This window comes from Gracilinanus agilis, chromosome 2 (assembly GCF_016433145.1).
Source record: "Gracilinanus agilis isolate LMUSP501 chromosome 2, AgileGrace, whole genome shotgun sequence".
NCBI lineage: Eukaryota > Metazoa > Chordata > Mammalia > Didelphimorphia > Didelphidae > Gracilinanus > Gracilinanus agilis.
The window spans coordinates 426279603-426305774 of NC_058131.1; the positions used below are offsets into that span (position 1 = coordinate 426279603).

Consider the following 26172-nt stretch of genomic DNA (forward strand, 5'->3'; position numbering starts at 1 on the left):
ATAATACACTTTAATAAATGGGGCAGCTAGGTAGCACAGTGGATAGAATGTCAGGCCGTGGAGTTGGGAGAACCTGGTCTCAAATCTTCCTAGCTGTGTGACCAATTAAGCAAATAAATAATAAAATAAAATAAAAATAATAAAATATAATTTTCATAGTAAAACCTAAAAAATAAAACAAACAATAAATAAATAGATAGATGATGGGTAAGCAAATAACTTAACTCCAAGTGCCTAGTCTTTACCAATCTTTTGTAGATATTAAAAGTAAGGGTTTAAAAGAAGGAAAAAAAAAGCTTATTGACAATGAAGCATAAACTTATCCTCATCTCTATTTTCTGATATATATTTCCACATAAAGGGTCATACTCATAGGATTCCTCTATAAACATTTTTAATAAAAACAAATTTACATATTTACATATGTACATATGATCACATATATAAATGACTTACAGCGGATGGTATTTCTTAGACTTTAGAGGTCAAACCAAGGCACATTCACTTCTCTCTTCAAGCACTGTGGGGCAACCCAAGAGTTGGATAGAGTACTGACCCAAGGGACTGTATAAATAAATGTAGATGGCCATGAAGGCAAGGAGGTGGGGGGAATAGTGTATATTTTTAAGAGACAGGTTATCTGAGGAAAAACTATTCACAGCCAAAGTGAATGAAGATTCAGGAGAGGGCTTCCTCTCGAGCAGAGAACCTGGAAGAATAGTACGGTTTGTTTGCGACTCATTTTTCCTTCACATTTACATGCCAGCCAAAGGGTCTTTAGGGAAAGGGGCTCAGTTAGTGCAAATGATTACAAAATAGAATCATTCTTAGTGCAAATAGCTGTTACCAGTGGTTTTTTCTGAACTTTCTGTCCAGCATGGGGACATCAAGAGGTCTGACTTAATTGATCCTTCTTTCTCTGTACCAAATCAGGAGTTTGCCCAAATCTCCCAGCCACTATATCTCACTGGGAAAATCCAGAATATAGCAGTTGGGAGCTCACAAAGTGGGAAATTAATAAGTAGAAATAAGAGTGGCAGCCCCTGCCTTCACTGTCTTTCTGACATATTAAAACCCAGATACCAATCTTCCCAGAGGACAGGTCCAGCCCTCTCCTGACTCTTATGTTCCTTGGGGCCATGCGATAAAAGTTCTATATTCACCAGCCACCAACACTGCCCATTGGGGTCCATCTTTCCCCACTGGCTCACTGGGGGCAGAGAACATGGTTACTGCCCACAGGAAATAGCTTGGATGCTGGGTTGTCGAACAGGCGTCAACAAGGTGTCCATCCAACTTGCATCCAGGGTCCTCAGTTCTGTGAAGGCTTGATGTAAATTCAACTCAATAACTTCTGGAAGAAAATGAGAAAGGAGAGGTGAGATATGTCAGCCACAAACTGGAGGGACAAAGTCTTTTGGCATGCTTATGGCCTCTTTTATCTATACCACTGGAAAAAGGAAGGCTCCCAGACCCCAAGGCTACTCTTCCATGGGTTATAGCAGGGGTCGGCAATGTATGGCTCTTTCTGCAGGAGCCATAAAATCAATTTTTTTTCAGGCACTGTTACAGGAGCACGCACTGTGAGCACTGTACAGCTCTCACGGAATTACATTTTAAAAAATGTGGCGTTTATGGCTCTCACAGCCAAAAAGGTTGCCGACCCCTGGGTTATAGGGTCTTCAGTCTCTAACTCAAAGGCAAAAAATAAAAATAGAGAAGGGAAGGAGACCAGTTTCATAAATTTTACATTGTTTTTTTTTTTTTTGCCCAAGCCTAAATGCCAAATGGGTAGGAGGACAACTGGGAAAGCCATTTTCATTTTAGGGGAATTCAGGGAATAAGAAATTGCAGCTATTACTTAATCTGCCATAGATAGTAGAAATGTGACTCATCGGGAAGGAATTTTGAACAGAGGATGTTTTGGTTCTGTTACTCCTTTGAGATATACCCACTAATAATACCCCACACTTCAGTTAATCTTTAGTTAAAAAATACCTTCCTGTCAATTATCTCATTTAAATGCTATATTAACAAGCATTTATAAAGCACCTATTATATGCCTATCCTTAGAGAATTTACATTTAGGGGAGATAGACATGCATGTAGAGAGGTATATACAAACTCAATAGAAGGGATGGGCAGGTAGGTAGCTCAGAAAGCAGAGAGCCAGGCCTGGAGTCAGGAGAACCTGAGTTCAAATCTAGCCTCAGGCACTTCCTATCTGGGTGACCCTGGGCAAGTCACTTAGCTCCAATTGCTTAGTTCTCCCTACTCTCCTACTTTAAATTGATACTTCATATTGAGTCTAAGATAGAAGGTAAGGGTTAGGGAAAAAAATGTAATGAGAAGGTGGGGAAAGCATTAGCAGTTGGGGGCATCAGGAAAAGCTTCATGTAGGAGGTGGTACTTGAGCTAAGTCTCAAAAGAACATAGGAATTCTAAGAGGTAGCTGTGAGGAGGGCAGTGAAAAGGCCTGGAGACAGGAGCTGGGAGTGAGGAGGAAAGTTTTAAATGCCAAACACAGGAATTCCTATCCAGAACTCCAAGTGTCAGGGAGCCACTGGAGTTTATGGAGATGGGGAGGAGCCTGCATTTTAAGGAAAATCACTCTGTGAAGGATGATCAGTCAGAGTGGAGGGACATCAGTCAGGGAAACCAGATGGCAGGTTTCTGCACCAGTCCAGGCAATGGGATGAGAGCCACAGCCTGGGTGGTGTCTGAGTAAATGGAGACAAAGGGAAGGACTGGATCCTCATGACAGCATGGTAAGGTACCTAATAAGCATCTTATTCTCCCTATCTTTGTGGGGAGGGGGACTGAGATCCAGAGTTTGCCCAAGGTTATACTGCCATTAAGCCTCATCTCCCTCTCAGGAGCCTCCCTTCTTCCCCCCCTGGGCCCAGGGTTCTCCCTACCTCTTGATCCATCCATGTCACTATCTTCTTCCTTTAAGCTGAAGTTACTGTAGAGGGGCTGGGTACCTAGTTCATTAAGCAGATAGCCTTTACCATCAATATCAGTCTGCTGCCACTCTGACTGTTCTATTAGCTAGAAAGGGCAAGAAAGGAAGAGGTTATTCCCCACAGTTCCCCTGACAAACCAAAGCTCCTGGGATAGAGAACCACTGCCCAGGGCCAATGCTCTGGCCTCAGACTTAGCTCCAAAGGAACAGGGCATGAAGGACCTTGAATAACATTCCCTCAACCCATGGCACAAACCCCTAGTGGCCAGCCCACTATCCTGACCCATAAGCTTATTGACTCCCCAACACATTATCCTTTCTCTTCTCAGTGCCCTCTCCACTGCGCTCCACCAAGAGCCTGGAGTAAATATTTAAGTCATAATGTCAGAATTTAAATTATCTACTCCAACTCTTCATTTTCCAGATGGGTAAACTGAAGCCCAAAGATTAGTGACTTGCCCAGGATTACATGCAAAGTACAGGGCAGAATCAAGATTTGAACTGAGGTCTTTGGACTCAATGCTCTGTAGCATTTTAATTTAATGAGAGGAAATATCAAACAAGATTAGAACTGAAATAAGGTAGTTCTCAATTAACTCTGATCACATCACTCCTTTGATCAAAAGGCATCAGTGGCTCCCCATTCATTGCCTACCACACTTTAAAACAACTTCACTTGGCTGCTCCACTCATCATGTCCAGAACTGAACCCCATTTTTCTTAACATCATTATTTCTCTCAGTGGAACCAGGCCCTCCCAGCTGCCAACACTCTTGGGCCTTGGAAATCTTTTTGGACTTTTCCCTATTCTCTATTCTTCTCATCAAAATAGTAGCCAAGGTTTTATCTTTATATCTTCTGCACCTGACCTCTGCTTTCTACTCAATTGCAACCACCCTAGTTCAGGCTGCATATTTTCTCCTCTGGACTACTGTAATATGCTCCTTAACTCCTGATTTCTCTCCTCTCAATCTAATTTTCATGCCTTTACCTGCTCTGATTATGACTCCTCTGCTCAAAATCCCTTGATGCTTCCCTCTATTGCTCACCAAATAAGTTAAAAACTTATGAACTTTTCAAGTTCTTCCCTAATCTGTCTCCAACTATGTCTCCGCCTTATCTCATCTACTTCACAGGCTATCTATATAGTAGTCAAACTGAGTTTCTCTCCATTTATAATTCTTAACTTCTTGCCCTCTCTGGTTTCTACACATTCCATGGTCTCCAAGGTGTACCCCGCGCCTTTGGGAACTTCCATATCCTGGATACCATCTCCATCTCCTCAAGTCCCTCATTTCATTCCATACCTAACTTGGGTACCTGTTCCTCTCTGAATCTTTCCTTGATTTCCTTCACAGCCCTCAGCTCAAGGTTGAAGTAGTCCCTTTCTCTTCAATGGCCTCTAAATGTCCTCCCCACTCAATATGATCCCAAGTTTCCCATATTGTATGGACTTTCTCATCACATTTATCACACTCTCTTATAAGCTTCTTGCAACCAAAGTCTATGCTTTATCTATGGTTGTAATCCCAACATTTAGCACATAATAGCATATGTTAATGTAGTGCTTTAATTTTTACAAACTATCTTATATTCATTATCTCTTTTTTGAACTTTATAAGAACTCTTGAGTAGTAGATGTTATTATTCCCATTTTACAGATGAGGAAATGGAAGGTCAGAGGAGCTAAGTGATCTGTTCAAGGGTGTATAGCTCCCAAATGGGAGGGATTCAAACCCAGGTCTTTTTGATTCCAAGTCTAACACTATAGTTACTACCTTGATGCCCTGCTTGCTTTGTCACTTAATGCTAGTCACTTAAGAGTTTATCAAATGAAAATTTTCTTTAGGAAAACATAATTAGGTACACAAGATTTCTGCAGGCAAAAAAGTGATACAATCTTGCACTCCAAAGTCCAGTATTAAGAATTAGCCACCATTCCCTCAGTGCCAACTGACTAATGTGTGGGAGCTGGCTGAGGATTCAACATTAGTTGTGAGCCCCAGCATAGATTAGGTAAGTCATATGAAAGTAACTGAGATTTTCTCATCATTATTACAATGTCCCCAAAGGCCCTATATGAAGAAGGAGACTCAAATTGGACCTATTAATATTGAGTATCTTTGTAGTTAGACAAAGAGGACCAAGTATGTCTGTAGTAACTTGTGTGTGATTCCCTTTTCTGTGGTAATAAACTAGCACCTGCTATTTTTTTTTAAAGAGGCTTCCTTAGTTTTGTTTTGTTTTGTTTTTCCATGACTAACAAACTGCCACTTCCTTAAAGCTGACCATAAAAGCAGAAAGGGATTTTTACCTTAATGATATCCTCAGCTATTTTTTCCTCCTCCTCCTCTTCCGTTGCTGCTGTATTGTGGTAAAGGGTAGAGAAAAGGTGGTTGTTGAGTCATCTCTGCACTCTCCATGAGAAGCCATCCCTACCAAACTCACCCTACACACCCCATGTCACAGGGCCTTCCCACATCAGGAGACTGGACTGATGGGACTACTAGAACCTGAGTCCTCACTAATTTGGACAGTTGACTATTTCTGACATTCCAGATTCCTGGAAGCCCAGTCACTGTTCCTAGCCCACCCTCTCCATAAGAGGAAAGAAATGTACTAGAGACAACTTACAGAGAAACCAGAGAAACAGGCTGCTTCCCTCCTAAACCAAATCTTTGCCACTACTCCCAATGATCCCACCAGAGTTCCTTCACCATGTTTTCTCCCTCCTTTCCATGACCACTATAGTCCACACTTGGCCCATAATGCCAAGATATCTCTGCTGTCTCATTTCTTCCTGGCCTATCATTAAAGTTTCCCAATGAGAAGGTAATGCTAATATTTCCCTCTTAAGCTCCAATCTTATTGGGACCAGGGAACCTTCTGGGAAAGCTTAGTACAAAATGGGAATCCAAAAGTGCTGTCCACTGTGAAGTGTAAGAATAGTTTTATAGGTCCCAGGAGATACAAACCATCAGAGCTGGAGGGCAATGGCGACACCTGGAAGGTATACATGTCATTGGTGCTATCAGGGATATCCATTGGGACATGCCAGTCAGGGAGGGTGCTGGTGACATCACAGGAGGAGAGTTCTGGAGAATGAGTAAGAGCCTGTAGTCAGGGCTTCCATAAAAGATCACAGTTCTTCCCATTCACAGACTCAAAGAATTTTGGCATTAGAAGGGAAAAAACTCAGCAGTCATCTACTTAAACCCATAACTGAAAAAGAATTCCCACTGAAGCATACTTGACAAATGGCCCATCTAACCTCTGCTCCAAACAGGAGCAGCAGCCACTCCTTCCCTTGGCAGCTGGTCATTACACTTTTGGACAGCTCCAACTGTTGAAGTTTTTCCTAATTTCAGGCTCTGTATGATTTCTACCCATTGCTCTTGTTTCTAATCTCTAAGACCAAACAGAACAAAACCAATTCCTCTTTCAAATACTTGAAAATAGCTATCATGTTTCCTGATTCACTGTTGGTGGTGGTGGTGGTGGTGTTCATTCAGTCATACCCAACTCTTTTGACCCCATATATAGGGTTTTCTTGGCAAAGATACTGGATGTTGGTTTGCCATTTCCTTCTCCAATGGATTAAGGCAAACAGAGGTTAAATGATTTGCCCAGAGTCACATGGCTAGTTAGTGTCTAAGGGTAGATTTGAACTAAAATCTTCCTGATTCCAAACCTAGTGTTCTATTCACTGAGACAGCTAGTTGCCTCCATGCTAATCATTTCAGGTTCTTTAAACCCATTCTCATATGGCATAGACTCAAGGACTATATACCATTCTGTCTTCCTCTGGATGCTATCCAACTTATCAGTATCCTCAACTATGGCACCTAGAACTATACAGAATACTCTAGGTGTGGGTGGAGGGCAGAGTACAGCAAAATCATCCCTTCATCTATTAGCCCAATACTTAATTAGCTGTTTTTGGCCACCATATCACAACAATAACTCATCCTGAAGACCTCCAAATTTTCCTGTCCAAACTGATAGAAATATGGCCTGAATTCACTGGAAAACTCATATTATCTTGAACCACAAACTTGACTGACAATGGTTCAGTGAAATGTAAAAGTGCCCAGAGTAGGGAACAATGTTTTTATTCCTAAGGACTAGCGCCTGGGTGTCCCCAGTGTTCAGGATCTTTTGACACCCAAAATAAATGGATAAACTTGGCTAACAAAGAATTAAGATTTAAAAAGAGCTGTGAAATGCCTCCCCCAAGGAACAATGGTCTTGAGAAAGAGCTGGGTTCTTGTCCCACCTCTGCCTACTAACTACAGTAGAATTATGACTAAGTCCTTCCCTTCCAAGTCCTTATTGGCCATCTGTCTAAAATAAAGGGGTTTGACCAAGGTCCCTTTTTGCTGAGATACCAAAGGACACTGAGCTCTGTGACAGTCAGTTGGCTTTTACATGTCAGTGGCACACACATGGTCACTGACTTACCCAAAGTGATTGAGGAGCTTTCCACTTCCATGTCCTGCTCGGGATAAACTTGAGCTGTGTATCCACTGTGATCATCAGGCAGAGTTGAGCTGCTAAGCCCATCTGATTGAGTGTCAGGACTGGATTCTGCATATGACTGTCAAGAACAGAAGAAATTCAAGCCCCTGCCTAGCACTGATTTCCCATTTTCCACATGTCATTAACCAGGTAGTCTCCTCAAGTAGATACCTACCTTTCTCTTGCTCTTGCTTCTAGAATCTTTGGATGACTTGGACTTTCTCTCTGTAAAATAGACATATAAATGAGCACCTATCCTATCCTCCTAAACAGTCTCCCTTCTTCGTCCTATCTGTCCTCATCACCTCCTCCCATAGCTCCCACCAAGTAGTATCCTCCCCTATACCTTTCCGCTGGTTCTTAGTTAGAGGTGGGAGCATTCGGTACACTCTCACGGCTGAGCTGCCCTTGTTCCTGCTTTGGTCCTTCACTTCCTCTATGTCAGGGAGGGAATTCATGGCACAGCGGAAATTGGCCTTCCACGTTTTAGGGTCTGGCTCCCTCTCCCCAACTTTGTAGCGACCTAAAGAGTATAAAAGAACATTAGGATCACTGAAAGGAGAAAACAAGTGGGTGTCTCACTGAGTGTCTTATATATATATATATATATCCTAGGGAGACCTGGACAAGGGTTAAGAGCTCATTCTTGACCTAGGCAGTATCTGCTGTGACTGGAGCCCCTTACAATCTATTGGGCAGCCACTATACAACCTTAGGTTATCCTACTATGCTCAAAAAGACCAGATTTGCCTCATTTCCTTATAATATTCTCTAAGTGTCTTATATGAGTACATTCTAATTCTCCAAGGAGACTATAAACTTTCTGAAGGAACATGGATCAGAATTTAAAAAAAAATCTTTAATCATCTAGCTCAAGAACATGATGGTATGTTTTGCATCATAATACACACATAACTCAGATCAAATCACCTGCTAGCACTGGGAGAGGAAGGGAAAGGAGGGAGATAAATTCAATTATGTAACTTAGGAAAATTTGTGTGGAAATTTGTATTACCTGTAATCTGTTAAATAAATAAATAAAAATATCAAGAACATGATGGCTATCAAGAATCCTATTGATGAATAGGACAGAGTAAGTGGCTGACCAGCAACATAAGGTAAAGCCCATATTCCTGCATTAGAGAAGAAAAGCCCAGCCTGAGCTGAGGTCTAGGAGCAGTCAGAAAACAGATTTCTCTAAGACTAGCAATGACCAAAGACCCTGATGAGAAACACAAAGCAAAGAAAAACAACCTTCTCTTTGATCAGAAAGAGCTCTGAGCACTTTAAATAAATCCCCTCCATCTGGGTCCTCATCTCCCATTTTCTGCATCTCAGGTTTGCCCAGCTCCAGGCCTGGCACCTTAACTACCTGTGTGAATGGCCCAGCTCCGGAAAAGACAGGCATCTTTGTTGATGTCCCAGCCATGCTTTGCTGCATGCTTCCATGGGATCTGGAAGGTCATCTCTTCCTGGAGTTTAAAGAAGAGCTCAGAATGAATATAAAACTGTTCCTCTGTATGTATCCAGAAGTCACCAAGAAGCAATAATATTCAAAAGTAGAGTACATGAACTAAGGTTGGGGCAATATAATAGCATAGCAAGGGGCATGAAACTTATGTCATATATGAAATCTGAAGCTGATTCAGATAGAACATATAATCTTTCTCCAACTAGACCCCCATGGCACAATAATGATGCATATATGTTATAGTTGCAACAAACTGATTCCTGCTCCTGAGGGAGAGCCTCTGACCCTGGTCCTGGATTTTGTCTGAAGCCTTTTTCTGGCTACACAGTCTATTCTAAGTAGAGAGGTGAGTAATAATGCATCCTTTTGAGACAGAGTGCTCCTCTGGGCATAGTGATCCTCAATATTGTTTCAAAAACTAAGGGGATCCCATTACCCCATGCAAAACTAGTTGAAAGGCAAAAGACACACAATAAAGCTAACTTATTATTGAACTCTGAGCAGGTTACTTCAAAGTCTCTGGACTTTAGTTCAGATACTGATAAGGTATCTGTAAAATATCTATCTCAGAGGGGTTTTTTGAAGATCAAATGAAATAGTGTATATGACAACTTTGAAAAGTAGAAAATGCAGGATGACAGGCAGCATATAGTAATGGATGATCTGGGTTGGAGTATTACCTCTGACACGTATGGTTGTGCAACTCTGAATAAATCCCGTAACCCCACTAGTGTCCTAGGCAGCTCCCTAAAACTAAGGGGGCTCCCAATAAATTGCACCAATTGTTGATCAGCATTGGTAGAGGAAATTTCATCACAAAAGTTTCCCATTGCTTATGAAACCATATGTTCAGAAAGGAAAATAGAAATTATTATTTCCCCTGAAGTAGGAAAGAGCTAAGTAGTTGATTAAAGGCTCATTCCTAGTCCGAAAGGTAAAACACTTCTTCTGGTTGGCTTTCTGTCCCTTACAACTCTAGGTCAGATAGAATCCTTTGTCTACTTCTGACATCAGGGTGGGATTCTACAGTGGGGAAGTCCAGTTTGAGGAACTCAAGATGCTGGAAATAAGCATCATGGGAAGTTACTCCTGGGCCTGGATCTTGTCTGGACTGAAAGAGGGTGCTCAGGAGCCCTAAACACTAAAGACAGTAGGCCAAGATGACTTGTGCCTCATACATTTAGTATCTTACTATATAGGATACAGCCAGGGAAAAGGCATTCTTCTACCTCCTAACCTCTTTCCTCTCCCAGATCCATTTGGACCTTCAATTCATATAGCATGAAGTTTTGGTCAGCAGGAGAGGAGGAAAAAAAAAAAAACAAACAAAAAACAACAAACAAACAGGTGGGGCTCTCACCTTGTTAATCCAGGTCAGGCCTGGGATTTGGTTGGAATTAATCTGCATCTCTAGCCAGGGTCTCATGCGCATTCTGGCAATGGGCATGTTGTCTGTGAAGCCAAGAAAACGGCTCAAGTTTAACTGCTGAAGGAAATAACTGCTCTACACACCCACCTCTATCCCACAGACACATATGCAGCTACAACTAGGGAGGGTGATGCATGCATAGTGAAGGACACGTTAAGGCAAGAGACATCCTTAAACACCAAGCACAAACATTTCTTGTACTACTAAGTTCCTTCCTTCTCAACAAACAGCCCGAAAGTGAGTGAGGTGAAGGTCAGGAAATAAGATAAATTGAGGATTTTGTGGAGAAGATTAAATAAGACCCTTTTTGTTGTTGTTGAAATGCCTTTTTTTTTCACAGATACAAAATTCTTTGTGAAGGCGGGGCCTCCATTTCACTTTCTAGGCCACCTGTTGCCAAGAAAAGTATCTCCAGCTATGAATTATCATCACGGAGATGAACAGTCCACTCTCTCTCCACTCTGCTATTAACAAAACTAATCACTTTGGGCAGCCAGAGATTTTCTTCCCTGTTTTGCTAAGGGAGACTTCAACGTTTCCTAAGTAAGTCTGTCCTGCAACCTCTCAAAACACAGCTTTCTCGATCTGCCGGCCATTGAGGGAGAGATAACTATTTATTCAGTGTCGGCAACCCCCACCCTCAGTTCTAAGGAGGAGCTCCAGCCACCCAGCCGAATTAACCTTCCCTGCTTCCTCCAGGAAGCCCCTCCCACGGCTGTGCAGGGGGACAGTACCGCCAGTTAGTCCGCCTAACTAGTCTCCCAGACTTTGCCCTGCAAGAACTATCTGCTCCAGCTCCCGTATGTCCCCGCTCGGGGTCACTGGGAGTTTGAACTTATACACTTGCTTTGCCGAGACAGGTGGTTCTGAGATAGGTTTTTTAAAAGTTGTGGACTAGTCAGCAACGGGGCCGTTCTTCCTAGAATTAGGGGGATGGGCAGGCTGGCCCTCGGTTGGCCTTCTTTTGGGGGCACGAGCAATACAGATTCCCAGTGGCTCCGGGGGTGCCCCGGGATAATGACCCCGGTGCTCCAGGTGTAGTGTAGTTTCACGGGGGCGTGGGCTGTGAGAAGCAGGCATCATCACCCTTAGGCTATTGCCAAATGATCCCAGGAACTGGGACCAAAAGCCAATCGCTTCCTGGCCTGGGGACTTGGAAGGAGAATTGGTTGGGTGGAGGGAGGGTCAGCGCGTCCCGGCCTTTCCTCTCTGTGGGCAGCTAGCACCCCCTCCCGCAGGGCTGCTTGTCCTCAAACGCCCTCCCAAGGCCAGGTTCCGGAGGCAGAGCAGAAAAGAGCAAAGCAGCCGAGCTTAGCTCAGCTCAGCTCAACTCAGCTCAGCACACAACAGAGCAAACACAGCACATAAACAGCAGACAGCAGAACTCTGCTCAGCAGCAGCGCTGGCGCCAGGTTAGCTCTCTTGCCTTTTTTTTTTTTAATGGTCTTTACTTCCTGGTCTGGGGGAAGAGACGCCCAAGCCTTAGAATAAGCAATGACAGGGGCGCCCAAGCTAGAAATGCGCCCCTCCCCCCAGCCCAAGGGGTCAACCCCCGGCCGCAGACCTACACAGCTCTCCTACTTTCGTTCCCAGCGCTCTTTCCCGGTGCGAGAGAGGGGGGAGGGGTGGGGTAGTAGAGTGGCCCTGGTCGCCCAGAAAAGGAGGTGAGCAAAGGCCCCTGTTACCTGTTCGGGGACCTGCGCCGCCGCTGCCTTAGAAGTCTGGCTAGGAAAACCGGAGCTCGCCTTGTTTCCAATTTTCGGCCGCCTAGTTCTGGGCCCGCAGTCGCTTTCTGCGGGGCAGCACCAGAGAAGGTTAATCTGAGCTTCCGCCGGCCCTGTTCCAGATATCCCCAGCCGTGGTTAGTCTGCAGAGTCCGAGGCACGGATTCTGTTCGGGGTCCTGCTCTTAAGCTCCTACCTCTAGGACGGCGCCTTTCGCTCTGAGCCCGAGTCCTGGAGCCGGGAAACATTGAGCGGGATTCCCCGCGCTGGGCTGAGCCTGTCCCCGCCCAATGGGGAGCCTCGCCACCGCTGATTGGCTGATTAGAGAGCATCATTTCGGGGAAATCAGGCCGTTGTAGTGCTAGAGGCTAGGGGGAAGTACAGAGCCTCTTTCCCTCGCTCACTCTCCCTCCCTAGCTCGCTAGCTCGATCTCCCACAGCCTTCCTCCTTCTCTTCCCCCTCCTTTCCCCGCGGGCTACAGACACACCCCCGACCGGCGGTCTGGCCAGCCCTGGAGAGAACCCCTCGGGGTTCCTAGCTTCTAGCTGCCTCACCTGAGAGAAAAAGAAGGGGAAGGTTATTCAGGAAACCTCTGCTTTTGGTTTTTTTCTTTTCACTCCAGGCTTTGGAATCCTGCACATCTACATAATTACTTTATTCCTCATGCCATCTTTTCTCTGCACTTTCCAGACCAAGGTGAGACTGTAGGCTGGGGTGTTGCCCCAGGGGGAGGATGCTAAACTGTGGTGCCAGGGACTCACCTTTCTCTGGAATGTAGTATCTGCCACCTTCCGGGTGGCCAGAGATTGAAATCAGGAAAAATCAGCAGAAGCCATTATACCAGGCACCTAAAAGAGCTGGAGTTTCTAGTTCTCACCCTGCCCCTGACTCCCTAACCAATGTCAGACTAGAGACAGATGGCAGAGATGATCTATCTGTCTGTCTATCTACCTCTCTATCTATCAATAAACTAAACTTGAAAGTATAAGCCTTCCAGTCTCGTTTCTGCCACCCTACTTAGGTTACAGAGATGTTGTGAGGAAAGTGTTTTGTGAATTATAGTACAGGCTGCCTCTTCTGATCACAATGGTCTCTCAACTACAGGAACAGAACTGAATGCACCATCTCTGGTGATCTGGGTGTTGGGGAGACAGAAATAGGGTGAATCCTCTTTGCAGATCAATACAAATTGAGAGAAAAAGGATAATTTCTTTCTGGGGGAAGACTTAAGATTCCCCTTCCACACCTCCCTTAGCAATTACTCCTCTACAGAGCCAATAAATCAACTCAAATCAATAAACGGTTAAGTGCCTCTGATGCACTCGTGAAACAAGAATCAATTAACCTATAAACTTTAAGCACCTACTGTGTGTCAGGCACTGTGCTAAATGATGAAGATACAAAGAGGCAAAAAAGATAGTTTCTGGTCTTCAAGGAGCGTACCTTCTAATGCTGGGGCTCATAATCAACCCTAACTGAATAAGGAACTTTTCACAGACAGCCTGGGGTTGATTTCTCCTCACTTTTTTGTTTTCAAATCCTTCACAATCTGTCTCCAGTCTACCTTTCCAATCCTCTCATACACTCTACTTTCCAACCAAAATGGTCTTCTTGCTGTTTCTAGTACACTGTATAATGTTCCCTTACCCTTCTTTTCTCTGCCCAGGCATACCCCTCTACCTGAGAAATTTTCCCCTATTAATCTTCAGCTTCCTCCAAGGCTCAGCTCAAATGTTCCTTCCTACATGAGGCCTATCATGATGTCTCCCAGTTGCATGTTCCCTTTCACCCAAATTACTACATATTTTGCATAAATTTAAATTTATTTATCACTGTACATGCTACTTTACTCCAATAGAATATAAACTCTTTGAGGGCAGGTACTGTTTCATTTTTGTCTTTGTGTATCGGTACAGCACTTGTTGAATGGTGAAGGAAACTGTGGAAGAACCAACTTTGGGGACCTTTTCCAAGGGGAGTAGCAAGACCCTCTCTGAATGGGTCTGAAGATGTGCTTTATTGGCTCCAGGGTCATCCCCAGAGGAGAAAAGCTCAGATGCAGATGGTACTTCAGAGAATAAAGAGAAGAGGTAGATAGCCCCAAAGGTTCCTTTTGAAAACCTTGTTTTATAAAACCCCAAATTTACCCTTGTCCCAAGGGAACTTGCCTTCAAGAAACTCTCAAACTGACTCTTTGTCCCAGACTAAACCAAAGGCCATCAAGCACCCATAGAGTCAATTCTTAAGTATCCTTTAAATTTTTTTCATAGTTTCTCTTATTGTATTTAGGCCTCTCCTAGGTACCCTAGCCTCCTACAACCTCTTTCCCAGTCTCCTATGTAACTAGTCAATTGTTTCTCTTTGATTGTATTCCCTAAGGTAGAAATAGAACTCCAAGTTCTTTAGTTCAGTGGAAATTCCCATTCTTGGTATATTTTCCTGGAAATACTATTCCCAGTCTTAGAGCTGGTGGTTCTATTTGGTGGTGCGTGTATGACTCTGTGTGATGGCCATAAGACCATTGTCTTCCTTGTCCTGATTAAAGATGGGTTCTTTTGTAACTGCTTTCATGATTCTATGTTTATTCAGGTTGATACTTCCAATATAAATCTATGTTCCTATGAGATGAGACTGTATGAGGAAGAACCAAGACTTCTCTTGTTCTTGGTTATTATTTGGTGGTACCTCTGTGGGACTTGTAATTGAGCTGAGTTATAACCCATTAACCTGAATCAGATTTCAGGCCAAAGATATCACTCTCTCACATTTAATCTCTGTGGTATTTGACTTCCTGATAAAATTGAATTTGACCTTGAATTCAGATGACCCCAGCTAACTTAAGTACTTCAGTCCTGTGGAGTTGCTGCTGATTCAGAAGTTAGTCCCTGGACTGAACTCAAGTCCATTGTTTCAATCCCTGATTGGCCCTTCAGAGCATCATACTGTTATCATTTGTGGCAAGTAATAGTTACTTTTCCTCTTTTCTGTGTATCATTCAATCAACTCACTCCTTCCTTTCTGTCAAGTTTCTACACCTCTAAGTCAGTGTTACTAAAGAGGATTTTACTGAGTGCAGAGGTTCTGGTAAGGGTTCTGTCTCACCTATCTCTGGGGTGGTGGAATCAAGGAATGTGCTGGCCAATCGCTGGAAGAGCAAAAAGGATTTTTTCCCTTCCTTCCTTGTACCACAGCCCAAGCATGCCCAGGGTCATTTACTCTGTAACCCAGTTTGGTCTATTGTTGTGGATAGTACCTTATGATGGTGCCTTGGTTTGCCTGCACAGTTGGTTACTAGCCTAGGATCGGTACCAGACATGTAGTCTGTCAACAATATTCCTGGTTACTGGAAGAGGAAAGCCAAGAGATTGTGGAAGCCCTGCTCCTTTCTAAGGTCCTGGCCCTTAACAGATAGGACCTGAGAAAAGCCAAACAAATCTACTGAAACCACAATTTCCTCCCTTAGTAAAATGCCTGCAAACAGAATCACTCCTCCAGTTAGATGTTTGGTTAAGACAGGTTGAGTTGCTTTATTATTATTTTTTAAATAAATATTTTACTGGAATTCTTTTCTTTAAACATCTTTACCATTTATCAATAATTCTCCCTGCCCCGCCCCCCCATCAGAACCTTCCTTTATAACAAAGAAACAAAGTTAAATAAAACAAAGCAACATTTTGGCAATATCCAACAATGTGTGTGTCTCATTCTGTGCCTGCAGTCCATCTACCACCTTTCTGCCCACTTCACTCTCAGGGCAGTCATCATGGGGCACTTTGATCAGAATTCAGACATCTTCCAGATTGTTTGTTTTATATTACTAAGATAATTGTGCAAAGTGTTACTAGTTGATGGGTTTGAGAAGAAATCCTGTCTTCAAATTTTGAACAGAATAGCATCTGCTAATGGTAATTCCCGTTTGTAGAAGAAGAATAGGATTGCATCACTGAGAAGATCACAGATTTACTTGTTTTGGGGCTAAAGGAAAATTGCTAAGGATACTCAGAAAAAGCCTCTTGTTTACTGAGTGGTTTCAATGACTAAATGACTCACTTCTTTGTGACAGGGACTCACCATGAAGAAGCAGTTTCATGAAAGCTGTTGTTCTTGAGTGAAATTACACTTTTTGCCTTAGATTACAATGTTCATTTTCAGTATTCAACAGTTTGACTCTCATTGATGCCCTTCGGCTGTTTTTTGAGTCTTGCTGGAATGTTGATTTTAAAGGGTTTTTTATTTTATACCAGAGCTTTTAGGAATCAATTTCCAGGTCCAGTGACTACTTGTTTATCTTGTGGTAAGAGCACGAAGCATTCCTGATAAGAAAATGTTCCAGGTCATTCAATCAATCAGTCAGTCAACAAGCATTTATGAAGCATTTACTATGTACCAGGAACTGTAAAGCATTGGAATACAATGAAGACAAAAAAGCATCTCTCTAATCTGTAATTGTAACAAATTACTTTAATGCTTTTTGAGGAAAATCTTTCTGAGCTGCCTATTATACCTTCTCCCTTAGTCAACGGAGTACTTAGAAAGCCCTTTGCCTCTATTTTTGGACTCAAGGCCTTTCATATGAATATCAAGCAGCAGTATTGTGAAGTTAAAAGAGTAGGAGGAGGGGCAGCTAGGTGGCTCAGTCAATAAAGAGCAAGGAGATGCTGGGTTCAAGTTTGGCTTCAGATACTTCCTAACTCTGTGACTCTCTGGTTAAGTCCCTTAATTTCAGTTGCCTAACCCTTACTGCTCTTTTGCCTTGAAACTGATATTTAGTAATGATACTAAGATAGAAGATATGGGTTAAAAATTTTTTTTCAATAAAAAAGTTTTAATAAAAAAATCTTCTTTTAATTAAAAAAAAGGGGGTTAAAAATTAAGGAAGACCTAGAAATGGATTCCAAATCTTGGTCCTTGTTCTTGTTCAAATGACCTTAAAAATCATATCTGGTCTCAACCATGTCAATTATGCCGATGACTCCCAGATCTCTACATTTTAGTCCAACGTTGTTTTTTTTCCCCCAGGCTTCCAGTTCTATGTTTTGAACTGCTTACTGTGCATTTCTACTTGCATATGCTAGTGGTAGGGCAAGTAGGTGGTACAGGGTATAGAGGGCCAGACCCAGAGTCAGGAGTCCCCATCTTCTAGGGTTCAAATTTGGCCTCAGACATTTCTTAACTATATGACTCTGGGCAAGTCACTTAACCTTGTTTCCTCACTTATAAAACAAGTGGGAGAAGGGGAATCATTCCAGTATCTTTGCCAAGAAAGCCCAAAGCTGTGAAAAGTTAGACACAACTGAAGTAACTGAACAACAAAATCCCAGTGGTGTCTTAAACTCAACATATCCCAAACTGAAGACATCTTCCCCACAAAACATCCACTCTTTTTGACTTCCCCATTTCTGTCAATATAGGATGTCACAGAAATCTTCAGTTTTAAACTTTAATTGATTGTGAGCAAATTGAGAGCAGAGACTATCTTTTGTCTTTTTTTTTTTCCTACAGGGCTTAGCACAGCACTTGGTACATAGCAGGTACTTAATAAATGCTTCTACACTGACTGACATCCCATGGTATCACCATTCTTCACATTAGCCAGGTTCAAAACCTCTGACATCATTGGCTTCCCTTTCTCACTCACCAACCTCCTCCCCACAGAGGTCCTGTCTCCAACACTTTTTGATTCTTCTTCCCCAATGTCTTGAATCTCTCATTCCTTCCAGCTCTGACTGTCAGCTCAATAGTTCAGGCCCTTGGTACCTTTAACCTAGATCATCATAACAGTCTCTCCTCTTGTCAATACTACTACAGATTAATCTTCTAAATGCACTGCTCTGGTCTGGTCACTCCCTTGCTCAAAAGGCTTCAGTGGCTCTTCACTTACTAGCCCAAAATTCTTAGCCTGCCATTCAAACAGGCCCCAACCTACAATTCTAAACCCAACTTGTCCTAACCTCTAATATGAGCCCAACACTCTGGTCAAACTTGTCTCCTTGTATTCCTAGGGCATTAATCTAGTTTCTTGCCTTTTTTAAAAAAAGTTTTAAGTAAATCCATACCTGCTGTCTTAGAATGGTTACTAAGTATAGATTCCAAGGCAGAAGAGCAGTAAAGGGTGAGGCAGTGGGGGTTAAGTGACTTTCTCAGAGTCACATAGTAGTTGCCTTTTTGCTTTTGTTCATACCATCCCTTTCTTTTTGGAAAGCTTTCCTTCTCTCCCTATGGAAACTTCTATCCCCAGAGAGACCTTCTGTTGTTGTGACCTCATAGATACATAGATAGAGGAGGAAGAACTTGACCTTGAAGCCAAAGATGTTTGACTCCAGGCAATTACTTTCTCCATGATCTTTCCCTTTTCTGACTAAACTCTTTAAGAAGCACATCTATAAAAAATACCTCCACTTCCTCTCCTCTCAACTCTGCAGTCTGATTCCAACTCTCTCATTCAATTGCAACTACTCTCTCCAGAGTTACTAATGATCTCTAAGTTGCAAAATCTAATGGCTTTTTCTCAATTCTCATTTTCCTTGACCTCAAGGAAGGTAAAGAGGTTGAGATGAAAAGGGAGATCATTCCAGCATTTCTGGCATGGGGACAGTGAGTGAAAAGACTCATCAGGAATTGCAGTGTGGAAAAAAAAAATAGCCAGGAGGCCAAGAGGCCAGGATCACTGGATTGTAAAGCATGTGAAGGAAAGGAAGGTGTAAGAAGAAAGGAAAGATAGGTAGGGATCAGGTTATAAAGGGCTTTGAAAGCCAAAAAGGATTTTATATTTGACCCTGAGGGGATAGAGGGCCACTGAAATTTACTGAATGGGATGGAGTGGCAACATAGTCAGACCTTAGATTTAGGAAGACGACTTTGATAGCCTAATGGAGTAGGGAGAGACTTGAGATAGGGACATTAGCCAGGCTATTGCAATGGTCCTAGGACACAGTAATCATGACCTCTATCAGGCATGCAGAGGTAGAGAAGAAAAGGGAGCACATACAGAAAGATGTTTTGAAAGTAGAAACTATAGGACTTGATCACTGACTAGATATGAGAGAGGAGGGGTGTGAAAAAATGAGGAATAGAGGATGACATCTAAGTTCCAAGCCTGCTGCCTAATTAATTCTCTGAATTCTCTATCCTATCATCTGCAAAGAATGACTTTAGTTTCCTCCTTACCAACTTAAATTCTTTCAATTTCCTTTTCTTCTCTTATTGCCAAGGCTAGCATTTCTAATACAATATTAAATAATAGTGGTTAAATGGGCATCCATGCATCACCCCTGATCTTAATGGGAAAGCTTCTAGCTTACTCCCATTGCAGATGATTCTTGATTGGTTTTAGATAGATACCACTTATTTTAAAGAAAGTCTAATTTATTCCTATGCCTTCTAGTGTTTTTAATAGGAATGGGATTGTATTTTGTCAGAGGCTTTTTCTGCATCTATTGAGAAAATCTTGTGATTTCTGTTAGTTTTGTTATTGGTAAGGCCACTTATGCTGATAGTTTTCCCAATATTAAACCAGCCCTGCATTCCTGGTATAACTCCCACCTGGTCATAGTGAATAATTCTTGTGATATATTGCTATAGTCTCCTTGCTAGTATTTTATTTAAAGAATTTGTCATCTATATTCATTAAGTAAATAGGTCTATAATTTTCTTTCTTTGTTTTTGCTCTTCTTGGCATAGGTATCAGCACCATATTAATGTCATAAAAGGAATTCGGTAGGACTCCTTTGCCTATTTTCCCAAATAGTTTTTATTATCAGGATTAATTGTTCTTTAAATGTTTGATAGAATTCATTCATGAATCCATCTAGCCTTGAAGTCTGGGTGCCTAGAAAGATAGTGATTATTTGAAAAGGGGGGAAGAGAGGAGGAGGTTTTTTAGGGAAAGATGAATTATGTTTTGGACCTGTTAAGTCCAAAGTTAAGTTAAGTTAAGTTTTAGATGTCTTCCTGGAGATGGCTAAAAGGCATAATCTAGTCCTTGTAGTTCCTAGTATCAGGGTTGCCTAACAAAATATGGTTAATAGAGGAAGATTGGTTAGGTAGCTAGGTGGTGGAGTGGTTAGATTGGGCTTGAAATCAGGAAAAAATGTAGGTTCAAATCTTGCTTTTGATACTTATTAACTGAGTGACCTTGAGCAAGTCACTTTATTTTTCTTAGCTTCAATTTCCTCATCAATAAAATCAAGGGAGTTTGGACTAGATGGCCTCTCAGGTTCCTTCCAGTTTCTAAATGATGATACCAAACTCAAATACCATCTCCTTAAATATGTAAGTGATCACTTAGAATTTCTTGATTACTTAATACCTATCTGTGGCACCATAACCTTTACTTCCTTATTTTGGCACCTTTTCCATCTAGATTGTAAGCTCCATTGGGTCACAATTTATCTTATATGGTTTTTTTTTAACCCTCACAGTGATTTGGATATAATAGTTACTCAGCAAATATCACTTTGCTGGCTGCACCCTTAAAATGAGATACATTTGAAAGGAAGGACACGTGCATGTGTATTACTTTGGAAGCAAAACACCTTTCCATCTTCTGTGTGTACATATATATTTCCTATATGCATATCTCACAGGCATGATTCCTATATGTGCTCACTCTTCCCAGTGATAAGGCATAAAGTTTTGGAAGAACATGCCCCAACTTTGTGGAGGAAAAAGTTCTATTGTGACATTTTTTCACTATTAGATTAAATGCCTTTGTTGTGAGCTAATTGTGTATCCTGGCTGATGAAGGGGGAAAGACAGCTTATGGGGGCAGGGTATATTAGAGAAAGCTAAAGCGAGTCAGAAAGAACTGAGCTGAATCCTTGGATATGTTGAGTAAGATTAGATTAGCTAGTTATTAGGAATTAAGTTGTACCTAGCAGGAAGGAGCTAGAGCTGGGAATTCCAGGTTGGAATGAAGGAGGAGGAAGTCTGTTTGTGCCCTGAGTATGGACTCCATTAGTGGTGGACAAAAACTGTTGCCAGCCTGGGAGACCTCAGAGGAAAGGACACCTTGCATCCTGTTTTCCCCTGGGATCCTGTGTGGTGTGGCATCTAGCAAAAGGACAAGATCTACAGAGCCAAGAGAAGAGGTGAAGTTTGAGTTCTGGTGGACAGTGCTTCAAGCAAAACCCTTACTACTTGGTTCCTGAGACAACTTTAGCTCCTGGCATCCAGAGATCATCAGTGGATTGCAGTGAGAATCCCAAAGCCACAAAGCCCTAGCTGCACTCAAGCCTGGCAGGTTCTAGGTTTGAGGCAGAAACCCAGAGACTCCATTTATAGCTCCTTGGGCCCTGTTAGTTTAGATCACTTAGATAAGAGTAGAATAAGTCCTCCCATTGCCCTGTGGTTTTATCCCTTAGATTTTAAGTATAGAAATCCTTTCCCACCTTTTAGTCTAACATAATTAAAGCTGTTAAGTCCCTTTTACCTTGTTAGCCTGTTACTATACTCTGGTCTAGTGGAAGCTGGGTGACAGTTAAGATCAACTGCCATTCCTGTGGAAATCCAGTAAACTCTGGTCTCTTCACCCTGGTCCAGTCTCTCATAAATCCTAGAGTGTGTTCCCACAAACCACTTAGTTTATTGTAATATCCCTGGTGTCCCCATTACCTCACTTATATTTTCCTACAGATATATTCTAGCTATGGTACCCTTAGTTTCTCAGTTTCCCCATCTATAAAAATGAGAAAGATAAAAACTTTCATAGGGTTGTTGTAAGGGTCAAATATTTGTAAAGTGATTTGCAAGCTTTGACATGCTATATAAATATTAACTATTATTAAGTAGCAGCAACTCTAACCAGCACTCAGGTTTCAGAGAAGGCAGATTTGGGAGAAATGGCATATTTTTATACCAATAAGATATACTCTCAAGGAAATCACACTGGGAAAGAGCCTAGCATCTGGTCTGTATGTCCAAAGAAAATAACCTCTTCAGCAAGTACAGTCACTTATTGGGTGCTGTGGATGGGACCTGAACCAAATTATCCATTTTCCAAATTCAACAGAAGGGTCAGCCAGGAGCACAGGGCTGAAATCAGTGCTATAGTTCTATCTCTAAACATGTGAACTATAAATACAGATTGTAATAGACATGATTTCCAAATTAATTTTATTAGGAAATTGCTTATATTCCTGTGCCTCTCCATTGCTTTTCTCCTCTTCCTGCATTTCCACTGGAATCAGTCTTGGCTATAATCTTGAGACACAGGCAACACAAATTTTCTTCCAGCTAGGTCCAAAGAGTGGGAATGTCCTATAGTTAGGAGGGTGGAGGAGGCTTACTCTGAGAAAGCCTGTATCTCATTTTTGGCAGTCCAATTGGGAAGTAAGGATAATTGTGGCAATAGGTACTAAGCCTTGAAATGGGAAGAAGCTTAGGGGAAGACCAATCCCTTGCTGGGCTTTCATCCAAGTTTCAATCTGTGAGGAGAGGTCACTCACTATCTCTGCTCCTTTCCTTTTGCAGAAGAATCTATGAAGCTGGACTCCTCAATTTTAATACAGAGACTTGGCCTTCCTCATGGGTTGACTTCCCATTGCTATGGCCCCTGGGTAATTCCCCTCACAGTCCCTGGCCTTGGACCACTGCAGCTGGACAGCTAAAACCAACAAAGGGCAGTCAGTCACTCAGGGAAGAGATTTCTCTTCTTGGGGCAACTATGTACTCTGGTGGAGAGTGCCAAACTACTCCTACCTTCTTCATAGGCTTTATCAATGCCATCCCTAACATTCCCAATTCAGCTGTTCCATGGTGATAATCTCTGGCCAAACTCTCCTGCCTATTGAAGGTGAGAGGAATTAGTGAACAGGATGACTATATTTCTTAGTGGAACTTTTGAGCCCATCAGACTGGAGGGGTGAGGGTTTGTGGGGATGTATATTTTAAAGAATTAGAGTCCCTGGAACTCTTCTTGGCCTGGCTCTTGTGGGTTCCCCAGTGAGGAACTTATTCTTAACCCTTTTAGGACCTTGGGGCTCTGCCACTTGGCAAAATTTCTCTCTAAAATACAACCAGGGAACTATGCCCATAGGAAGGAAGAGGAAAACCCTTGTGTGAACATATTTGGCCAGACTACGCAAGATCAGCTAACCAAATCAATGAGAGCAGTCCAAAGATCAGAGCAGACATGTGGAAGTAGAAATGGCCTTTCTTATCTGAAGGGCACTAAAAAAATTAGAGTAAAATTTTTTCACATCTTTTGCTCCCAGTATATCTTTCCCCCCTTTCCCCTCCCAGAAAGCTATTCCTTCTAACAAAAGAATTTTTTTTTTAAAATGTAAAAGAAGTTTAGCAAAACTAATGAACGTTGAAAAAGTGTGACACTGTATACAATGTTCCACACCCATAGTCCTCCCTTTGCAAAAAGGTGGGGGGAGGCACTTCTAAAAAGAACCTGTAATTTTAATCCCTCAACTCCAAGTAACATCCTGGTATCTATTATGTTACTTACTATCACCTGGTGCAAGTCCTCATCACCTAAGCATGAACTATTGTTACAGCCTGCTAGTTGATCTTCCTGCTATAAGTCTCTCCCCATTCCAGTCCATCCTCCACAAGTGCAGGCCCAACCAAGTCATTCTCCCACTCATTAAACCCTAATTGGCTTCCTGTCACCTTTAGGAACTAATATAAAATCCTCTTTTGTTCAGAGTCCTTCATAACCTCTACCTGCTCCCCACCCTCAAAAGGCAGCTAGACTGCCCAAAGGATAGAGTGTTGGGCCTGGGGTCAGGAAGATGTGAGTTCAAATATGGCCTCAGATGCTTTCTTAGCTGTGTGACTCTGACGCAAGTTGCTTAACCTATTTCTTCAACTGTAAAATGGGGATAATGATAGCAACTACCTTGAAGGGTTGTTGTGAGGATCACATCAGATGACATACTATTTGCAAAGGGCTTAGCATAGTGCCTGGTATATAGTAGGCGCTATATAAATGCTTGTTCCCTTCCCCCCTCATTACTTCCCTCCACTTACTCTGTGATCCAGTTACAGTGCTGTCCTTGCAATTCCTCACACATAATACTCTACATCCCAATTCTGAACATTCCAATGGTTGTCTCCAATGCATGGAACATTCTTCCTCTTTTCTGCCTCCTACTTGCTTCTCTGGTTTCTTCAGATCTCAAAATACCATCTTCTGCTAGAAGCCTTTACCAGGCCTCCTGAGATTCTCTCCAATTTATTCTGTCTATATTTTGCTTGTACAAGGTTACTTGCATATTATATTCTTCATTTGACTGAGTTCCTTGAGATAAGGGGCTTTTTTTTCTTTTTGGTCTTTCTTTATACCCCCCCAGTGCTTAGTATAGTGCCTGGCATATAATAGGTAATTAAAAACCTACTTCTGTCTGACTGATGGATGAAGAACTCAAAATGCCAAACTAATAAATTTATATTTTATCCTAAAAGCAATAGGGAACCACTGCCAGTTCTTTTTGGAAAAAGAGTGCTATGGTCTGACTTGGCAGCTTGGATTGGAGAGGGGATGAGACTAAAGCCCTCTAATCAGAAGATCATTGCAATAACCCAGAAGTGAGGTGCCTGAACTAAGGGAATAGCCATGTGAAGAGAGAAGAGAAGGGATGGATTTAAGAGATTTTGTGGGGGTAGAACTGGCAGATCTCGATGTCTGGTTGGATATGGAGAGTTTAGAGAGAGATAAGTCAGAGATGACATTGAAGTTTTGAACCTGAGTGACAGGAAGGATAGTGGTCTCCTCAATACTTCCCTCACCTACTCTCCATCCTCATAGTGAACTAAAAGACACATTCACTGGCCTTAACTCCTTATCTCCTTCCTATCTCTCCCTTTACCTTACTATCTATCCCAGTTCAACAACTTTGCTTATTGGGATGGGAGGACTATTTGCTGATGGAAATTCCTGGCTCCTGAACTCTGAGGAGGCACAGGGGGAAAAAGTCGGAAAATTCACAGAACCATTGGTACTTATAGGCCTTATAAGTACCAATGGTTCTGTGAGTTTTGTATCCTCTACAATATAGAGGAATCATGTGTCAACAAGGAGCAGAAAGGGCCTACTTTCATTAGAAGGACAGGGACCAGGCACAGCTATGATTAGGAATGAGGGAATATGGTGTTATGGAGGAGTAGAAACCAGGCCGACTTGTGAACAGGAGACAATCACATTGTTTCTGGGCCTTTGGGAGGGAAACCTTAGGATTATAGTGAAGGTTTACAGAGCTGAAAGAGACCTTAGACCAACCTCTCAGTTTTATGGCTGAGGAATTGAGAGTCAGAGAGGCAAAGTACCTTCCTTGTCTCACACAGGTATAGATATCACAGGTGAGATTTGAAAATAGATTCTTCAACTATAAATCCAGCATTTTTTCCATCACAACAGGGGATGAAGAGAGATATGTGGGGACAGCTAGGTTACTCAGTGGATTGAGAGGGAGGCCTAAATATGGAAAGTCCTGGGTTCAAAAATGTTTTCTCAGACACTTCCTACTTGCATGACTTTGGGCAAGGCTCTTAACCCCCATCGCCTAGCCTTTACCACTCTTCTGTCTTAGAACCAATACACCATACCAAGATGAAGATAAGGTATTTTTATTCATTCATTTTTTTAAAATTTTTATTGATTTTTTAATTTTTATTTTGAATATTTTCCCCTAGTTACATGTTCCATGTTCTTTCTCTCTCCCCCAAATCCCTCTAACCCCCTTAGCTGATGCACAATTTATTCATTTATTTTAAAAAGAGAGAAATGCCTAAGTCTCTCAGTGATCAGAGGATCACAGAGTTAGAATCTGAAAGGGATAGAGCTTATCTAGTCTAACGCCTTCATTTTGCAAGGGAAGAAATTGATGCCTAAAGAGGTTAAGTGACTTGATCAAGAGCACAGAATCAACGAACAAGACATTAAAATCTTATAAGGGGCAAGGCACTCTTCTAGGTGCTGAATTTAAAGTTGTTCAACCATGTCCAATTCTATGTGACCCAGTGGACCATTCTGTCCATTAGGTTTCCTTGGCAAAGATACCAGAGTGGTTTGCAATTTCCTTCACAAGTGATTAAGGCAAGCAAAGGTTAAGTCCT

General features: G+C 42.1%; 1 protein-coding gene across 3 annotated transcripts; it reads right to left on the minus strand.

Moving 5' to 3' along the window:
• Positions 1–384: 384 nt before the first annotated feature.
• Positions 385–12144, minus strand: IRF1 (interferon regulatory factor 1). Of its 3 annotated transcripts, none has more exons than XM_044664670.1 (10): positions 12069–12144; positions 10315–10406; positions 8856–8955; positions 7830–8006; positions 7659–7708; positions 7427–7562; positions 5941–6060; positions 5280–5326; positions 2919–3051; positions 385–1354 (listed from the first exon to the last, which is right to left on the minus strand). In XM_044664670.1, the coding sequence occupies exons 2-10, from the start codon at positions 10399–10401 to the stop codon at positions 1230–1232; spliced, it is 975 nt and encodes a 324-aa protein (XP_044520605.1). In that variant the 5' UTR covers positions 10402–10406; positions 12069–12144; the 3' UTR covers positions 385–1229. The 3 variants fall into 3 exon arrangements, with proteins under 3 accessions (XP_044520605.1, XP_044520603.1, XP_044520604.1); XM_044664668.1 differs by having other exon boundaries at positions 5280–5329; XM_044664669.1 differs by lacking the exon at positions 12069–12144 and having other exon boundaries at positions 5280–5329; positions 10315–10445.
• Positions 12145–26172: the final 14028 nt, after the last annotated feature.

Coding starts and splice junctions, on each gene's coding strand:
- IRF1 (XM_044664668.1), bottom strand. CDS start 10,401: ATGCCCATTGCCAGAATGCGCATGAGACCCTGGCTAGAGATGCAGATT. Junction 7,709..7,829: donor AACTAAGAACCAGCGGAAAG/GTATAGGGGAGG, acceptor TCTATTTTACAG/AGAGAAAGTCCAAGTCATCC. Junction 6,061..7,426: donor AAGCTCCTCAATCACTTTGG/GTAAGTCAGTGA, acceptor CTCATTCTCCAG/AACTCTCCTCCTGTGATGTC.